This window comes from Crocuta crocuta, unplaced genomic scaffold (assembly GCF_008692635.1).
Source record: "Crocuta crocuta isolate KB4526 unplaced genomic scaffold, BGI_CrCroc_1.0 scaffold334, whole genome shotgun sequence".
Classification (NCBI taxonomy): domain Eukaryota; kingdom Metazoa; phylum Chordata; class Mammalia; order Carnivora; family Hyaenidae; genus Crocuta; species Crocuta crocuta.
In genome coordinates, this window is record NW_027533260.1 from 5236136 (window position 1) to 5243514 (window position 7379).

General features: G+C 61.9%; 2 protein-coding genes across 2 annotated transcripts in view; one reads left to right on the forward strand and one right to left on the reverse strand.

The window, feature by feature from the left end:
- BLOC1S3 (biogenesis of lysosomal organelles complex 1 subunit 3) overlaps nucleotides 1-921 on the reverse strand; it is a 1660-nt gene extending 739 nt beyond the window's left edge. The window contains 2 exon segments of the mRNA XM_077747420.1: nucleotides 1-353; nucleotides 835-921. Coding sequence (XP_077603546.1) covers nucleotides 1-344 — 344 coding nt within the window. The 5' untranslated portion in view covers nucleotides 345-353; nucleotides 835-921.
- A 456-nt stretch (nucleotides 922-1377) lies between these two features.
- TRAPPC6A (trafficking protein particle complex subunit 6A) overlaps nucleotides 1378-7379 on the forward strand; it is a 10931-nt gene continuing 4929 nt past the window's right edge. The window contains exon 1 of the mRNA XM_077747141.1: nucleotides 1378-1483. Within this exon, the coding sequence (XP_077603267.1) occupies nucleotides 1400-1483 (84 nt within the window). The 5' untranslated portion in view covers nucleotides 1378-1399. The remainder of the gene's footprint in view (nucleotides 1484-7379) is intronic.

The following is a 7379-nucleotide window of genomic DNA, read 5'->3' on the forward strand; positions in this document are numbered from 1 at the left end:
CGCTCCTGGGGCTGGGCCAGCCGGAGCTGCAGCAGCGTGCGCGCGGGCGCGGGCGCCGGGGTCTCCTCCGCGCCCCAGGCCTCCCCGGCCCTTTCCCGCTGCACCACGAGCGGAGGCAGGTCCCCCGGCGCGGCCTTGGGCTCCGAGTCCGAGTCGGTCTCCGCGGCCTCCCCGGCCACCCGCAGCCCCGTGGGGCGGCCGCGCGTCGGGCCCGAGGGGCCCAGGTACAGCTCCTCCTCCTCCGACGAGGACGCAGAGAGCTCCGAATCCGTCTCGGCCGCCTCCCCCGGCACCACCGTCTCGGGCCTCCGCGGCGGCCTCCGCCGACGACCCTGGGACGCCATGGGGCCGAACTAGGGAGAAGAGGAGCGAAGGGACGGCATGAGAGGCACCTGGCGGTGCTTTAAGGGTGCAGGTTGTGGATTCCCAACCCCTTCACTGACTAGCTTGGCGATTGGTGGCTACGTGCTTCCCCTGCCTGGGCCTCGGCTTCCGCTTCTGTAAACGGGCTCATCATCCCTGCTGCCAGAGATAATGAGAGCTACTGGACCCCACCATCTTTGTGTCCTGACAGGGAAACCGAGGACCAGATGGATGAAGGCTCTGAGGCCGAGCTCCCGGAGTCCTAAAGCGAGCTCTTCCCGATTTTGCCTCCTAGAGGCCACACCCTCCAACCCGTCCTCCAAGCCTGTGTCAGATCCGGAAGCACACGGGCTGCTCAGCTGCTCAGGGACCGGCGCCAGGGTCACAGAAAGGAGGACAGCCCAGCAGGACTTGGGGACAGCGTGCACTAGTGGGGGGCGCGGGGGAGAGCACTGACACCGAAGACCATACCTGATTACCGAAGCTCCGAGCCTGCAGGATCCGCTACGCAGCCGAAGAGCTCCGCCTTCACCGAGGGAGCCCCAACCAATAGGCGAGCAGACCGGGCGGGCATGGCGGCCAAACACGTGGGCTGCTCGGCCACCAACCAGGAAGCAAACCCTCCAAACCAGCAGCGGGTGGGCGTAAAGTCACGTGAGGAGAGGTACGACCAATAGGAAAGCGGCTGGGCTGGCGCTTCCGCATTGTGCTGCGCGGCGAGTGGACAAATAAAAATTTTTAAAAACGAGGTTTGCCGCCTGTAACGCGTGATTCAGCCAATGGAAATGCTGGAAAACCCGGAAACCGACAGGGGACGAAAGGAAGGGCGGAGCTGCTGTCACGTGTGGCCAATGAAAGTAGGCCCTCCCTTGAAGTGTCCCGGGTTCACGCGCGCACCATGTGAGCCCGGGAGGCGGGGCTTAGTCTGAAGCTCCGAAGGGGGTGGGGAGTGGGCGGGCTCACGCCTAGGAGCGGGAGGCGGGGCTTATCCAGCCGGGCCAATGAGAACACGAAGCGCTGGACGGTTGTTGGGCGCATGGCGGACGCGGCGCTGTTCGAGTTTCTGCACATGGAGATGGTGGCGGAGCTGTGGTCGCACCACTCCGACCCTGGCCCTGGGGTGAGCGCCGGGCCCCGGGGGGAGGAGGCGCGGGCCGCGACCGGAAGGCCGGGTCTAGGTCCTGGGGAGCACGGAGGGCGCTCCAACGGCCCGGGTGGAACCCCGGCCCCGCCCCTGCCTCGCTGGGCGCTGGCTCCCTCCTCTGTAAAGTGGGGATCTCTGCAGGGCCGGCCTCGCGGGTTACTGCCAAAAGCGAGCGAGGAAGCTCGGGGTAAAGAGCTAAGCTCAAGACCTAGCACAGAATCAGCAGGTAATAATTATAATAATTGCTGTTCTTGGCTGCGTACTGAGGACTTGCTGCCTGGGTTCAGTCCCACCCGCTCCACTAGGTAGGAATCAATCCCAGTGTGCCTCAGTTTCCTCCTTAGTAAAATGTACATCGTAACAGCACCTCAGTCTCAGAGAGGAACATACATTCGCCCAACAAACACTTATTAGGCACCTACTGTATTCCAGGCACTGTTTCCCTGCCTTTGCGAAACTTAACGTTTTAGTAGGGGAGTTGAACAAAAATATGCCACTAGCTAGTGAGAAGTGCGATAAAGAAAACTTCTGTAGAGTCATGAAAAGAATAGGGATGGAGTCGTTGATGGCAGAGGAAGGCCTTTCTGAGGAACAGACTGTAGGAAGCAAGCCCTGTGGTGAATTGCTGGGCAGGGGGAGGAAGCATTCCAGAAGGAACAACAGGTGCAAAGCCCGGAGGTAGGAGCGCGCTTGGCATTTTGGAAGTTGGTTCCTAGGAAGAACAAATGAGCTCAAACTTTAAAAGCATTTGGCGTGATGTCTAGCACCTAATCAGCCCACAGAACATGGGAGCTCCTGTTATAAAAATCTGTTACCAAGAACAAAGGGTGAGGGAGAGATTAGGTGCCTGATAAATGAGTGCTGTGATTGCTTTTTTCGCGATTATTGTTGGTATATGATGTTCATCGATATGCAAGGTATTTTTATGGGCCTAGGTTTTCTGGCTTAAGAGCCTCAAGGAAAATGTTGCTTACGATCACAACATAGTTTCTTTGGGGTTCAGGTTCCACGGGCTTCATCTAAAACTTAACAAGTGTCAGGCCCTGGGAATTACTCAGTGAACTGTACAAAAGTCTTGACCCTGTTGGAGCTGATGTTGTAGTGGGGGGCAGGGGGGACACAGACAAAGTACTTCAATAAAGTATAGTACGTTAGGGACATGCTATGAGAGCGAGCGAGCACGGGAGAGGGATTGTGCATTGGCCTGTGTGTCGGAGAGGGGGATGTGCAGCATCCCCCCCATCCATCCCGGCTTTCAGGCCCGGAAACCGAGGTGTCCCCGACATCAGCCTTTCCTCTCTCACCATCACCCCTCAACCAGATGAATATGTATCCCACATCTCCCCACCCCTGCCCCAGTCCAGCCTCTTCCTTCATCTCTTCGCTCATTTCACCTGTCATATCTTCACTGCGTTCACATCTATTCATCCTTCAGATCTTGGCTCAAATGCCCCTTCCTCAGGGAAGCATTCCCTGGGCCCCGGTTGAAGCCAGCTGTCCTTGTTACGACCTTGCAGCCCCCTCCCATCTGTCCTTGGCTGCCCTGTCACACTTAAGTATGAGTCTGAATTGTAGATCCCGAAGATCCTTTGATTTACATCCACGCACCCCCCACCCCGCACCAGACTGCGCGCAGTGAAGGCTAGGACCAGGTCTGCGTCCGTCACCACACAGTGGGGCCTGGGCACACAGTAGGTCTTCAGCGTGGGTTTGTAGGAGCGGCTGCCGCCCCTGTGCCGTGGAGGGCTGGGCTGGGCTGGGCACCGGGATCTGGGACGACAGCGCCTACCGCAAGGGGAACGCGCACTCCGGGGCTTCACACTCCTGGTTTCATTTGATCCTCCTGACAACCCCGAGGTCAGCACAATCCTCCCCGCTTTGAAGGCTTCGCGGACTAAGAAACAGAGGCTTTGATGGACCTTTGATGGACTGCGTGCTTGCTCTCAAGTGGCGGAGCGAGGAATGTTAAAGTCCGCCTCCCGCCTCCGAAGCGAGCGCCGTAAACGCTGGCCCGCGTTTCTCAGTGTGTTTTCCCTCACGCTCTCCGGGAGGGTTTTACTGGGTTTCTGTGGTCAAGCAGGTGTGGGAAATACTGGGGTTACTCAGGGGTGCTCAGAAAGGCGCCCGCGACCCAGCTGCCCCCGGAATTCCCGGGCTGGGGTCCTGGCCCCTGGTTCTCGGGTGCAGCCAGGCGGGGGATCCCCCCACATCCCCTCCGGCCCGGGAGCCCCACTTTCAGGGGGCGTGCCAAGAGATCGGCTGTTTTCTCGGCCCTTCCTCTTCCCCTCCCGGCCCCTCCTCCGTCTCCCTCTTTCTATTCCTTCTCTTGGGTCCAACACGGGTCCTGTCGGGAGCAGACGCAGGCCTCCTGTCGGGTACTTGTCCAGCCCAGTATTTTGTCGCCGTTCATCCTCAGAATAGCCTCGCGAGATAGACCTGATCGTCCCATTTTACAGAGGAGGGACGGAGGCGCCAGAGGGGGCTTTCCCCAGGGTGCCCTGCAGCCATCATCAGAGGGGCAGTCAGGCCCCGGGCTTGCGGCCCCAGTGCTTGTCTGTGGCTTCAGGTCTGCCCCTCCCAGCAGCCGCCCAGTGCCGGAGCACACGGATGGTGACTGGTTCCTCTGTCCCCACAGCACGCATGCCCAGAAGCTTCGGGGCTCCCCACAGCCTGCCTGGTTATGGTGGCTACCAGGGACTGTAGGATGGATTTTTCTGGACGGCCCCCCGGGGAGGGCAAAGGGCCTTTGTTATCAAGGCAGGAAAAACTTGGGGAGGAAGAGGTCCCTGTGGTGTCTCTGCCTCAGCAGCTTTGAAGATAAGGGAAGCCTGGGGCAAAGGAGTTGATGCCTCAGCACAAGGCGGGGTTGGGGGGGCTGGGAGTGGGCAGGCGTCAGTCACCTGTCAGTCACCTGTGAGCCCTGGCGGGCGGCCCAGGAGCAATCCTGCTGGGCCAGACCTGCCTCCACCAAGGCCCAGTGGGTGCCCACGCTGGCCCCGGGCACCTGGGGTGGGCATACCGGACAGACCCCTGCCCTCAGCAGGAGCCTGGGTTCCTGGGGGCAGAGCCCTGGAGGGGGCGCGGTGCACCTGGGGCCAGTGGTGGGAGCCATAGAAGGTTTAAGCTGAGGTGTGGGGCGTGCGGCCGGGCCACCAAGGCCACAGGGATGAACCTGAATGGACGCTCGGCAGACCAGCTGCCGCAGGGACCCAGAGCAGAGGCGGGCGCTCAGCCCCGGGTGGGGGGAATTAGGGGGCGAAGGAGGGGNTGTTTGGGGCGGATGTGGGGGGATGGGGGGCTTGCTCCTTCCCACTCATCTGCTCACTCCGACGACTTCTGGGTCTTCTGCGACCCTTCTGAGGAAAATGAGAACTGCCCCTGCCCCTCTCTTGAGGCTGGGACCCGGCTGCTCCGTCCCCAGGTCCCCCCACCGGGGCCTGCACAGCGGGCCATCGGCCAGGTGGTGAGCGTCACAGGTCACAGAGGAAGCCCAGCACAGGGCCCCCTGCGACTCCCTCCCTTCAGCGCAGGATGTTCTCAGGGTGTGGGGGGTTGTGGGGCCGCTGGCTTTGCTGGTTTTCCCAGCCTCGTCGGAGCTCCGTGGCCCTTGTCCGTCGGGACACTTGGACCTTCCTTCCGCCGAGCACGCTGTCCGCTGCCATCTCTGACTTCCTCCACGTCGCGCCGGCGGGTCTCCTCCGGCCCCGGACAAACATCGGATATTCTGGGGCCCTTCCACGTGTCTTAAAACTTTTCCCTCCTTTTTCTCTACCTCGTGTGTCTTCCTGCACAATCCGGGAGGCTTTATCCACCTCACACGCTGGTCTGCGTTTCAGCTCCCTTGTTAACAGACGTGCATTTTAGCTGCCATGCGTTCCATTTCCCAGAGCTTCCCCTCTGTCCCCGTGCTGCTGGGGGGACGCTGTGAGTGCCTTNCGCCGCTCCTGCATTATGTCATTTCCTCGCAGTGGGCTGCTGGGCAGATAGCAGGCAAGCGCGGGGAGCCCAGAAATGGCCTGGCTCTGGGCCGGGGCCGGATGAGCGTCCCCGCCTTGCCTTTCTTAAGGATGACAAAGCCCCAGGGGCGCCTGGGTGGCTCAAGCAGTTAAGCAACCGACGATGTGTTCTCAGGTCAGGGTCACCGTCTCACATCACAGCTCGTGGGTTTGGGCCCCATGTCGGGCTCTCTGCTGTCAGAGCAGAGCTCGCTTTGGCTCCCCTGTCCGCTCCCTCTCGGCCCCTCCCCTGCTCTCTCTCAGAAATAAATCTTAAAAAAATAAAAAAATGCTAAGCCCCTAATCCCTGCTGAGGACCTGGGCAGGGAGGCGAGGCTCCTCTCTTCCTTCTCCGCCCTCTCTCTGTCGCTGCTCATCCTGGGCCCTGCCCTCCCACCGCCCATCTCCCCTCCCTTCTCTGTTGTTTCCGCACCCACCACCCAACCTTTCCAGTTCGGCAGATGCGTAATGGGCCCCTAGCGAGGGCCGACTGCCTGACGACGGTGGGGCCCGCAGGAAGGACAGCTGGGGACGAGCCAGTGCCGTGAGGTGGGGCCTGCCGTCGCCCCATCTCACACACGGGAAAACTGAGGCCTAGAACCATTAGATAGCTCGCCCCCGGTCAGTGAGCAGGACTTGAACCCAAGCAGTCTGAAGTTCACTGAGGGGAAGCCTGAACTTGTGGAAACTTTTCCAGACACCACCTCCTCCCCCGCCAGCCCCCTGAGCTCCCTGGCCTGGCGGAGGACCCTGCTGACTGTCCCCTCTCGGGCCTGCTGTCCTGGCTGTGACCTGGGCGTGGGTGCCGCCACCCTGCCTTCCTTCACACTTGGCGCCCGAGGGGCCCTCACAGCGCGTCTCATCTCCCTGTGGGTCCCTGCCTGGGATGCGCGCCACCAGTGCCTGCGAGCTCCGTCCCATGAGGACTGTGGCGCCCTCTCCCGCAGCGCCCACCCCGGCCTGGTCCACGGGGCCCCTCCCCGCTCCCACCTCTCACCACTGTCCCCGCTCGTGGCCTGCACGGCGCCCCCCATCCTTTTTCCTGCCTTCTTGCCTTTGCGCACACCGTCCCCTTCCCGGCCCCTCCTCTGAGGAGCACCCTGGGGCCCCTCCCCGAGCATCTGGCTCTGCCCTGTGCCACCCCTGCCCCCCGCATACGGGGTGCCCATCGCCTGGGTCCCCGTCGTCGCACTGGGCACAGGGGCCAGCTCCTCGAGGCCACCAGGAAATGTCTGTGGGGTGAACTAGGAAGCCCCCTCCCATGCTGGGAAGTCCTCGGGGACACTGATGTGCTCCTGAGAATGGAGCCCCGCCCGCCTCTTTAAGGCGCTCACTTCTGGAAGGGAGGGGACGCAGAGCACAGCCCCTTCCTGGGGTGTTCCTAACGCCAGGCGTCGGTCACCCAGGTTGACAGACGCAGAGGCTGTGAGCGACAAGGACAGTAACAGTTACTGAGCCCGGCTGGGACCACTTAGCCTGCATTTACTCATCACTTTAATCCTGCTAAGGACACTGGGAGGTAGCGCTGTTGACAGGGCCTCTGTTTACGCGGGAGGAAACTGAGGCACGGGGCACATAGGTGTTGGGCTGATGTGGCTGTGGATCCTGCACCCAGGCCCCGGTCACATGTCCCCTCCCTGTGTCACACCTGAGCGCATCTGTGCCCCGCGTGCGCACCTGCGGTGCCTGAGAAAACAGAGGAGTTCCTGACCAGAGAGCTGGCCGCCGGCGGCCACCAGGAGCCACTGCTGGGGCCAGTTTCCGCAGGAGGAGCTCGAATGCCTGGCGAGGGCCTAGGTGCCGGGGGCCTGGCAGAGAAGAGGGGCGCCTTGCTCAGAGACGCGGGCCACCTCTGCTGGGCCGGGGGGGGGGGGGGG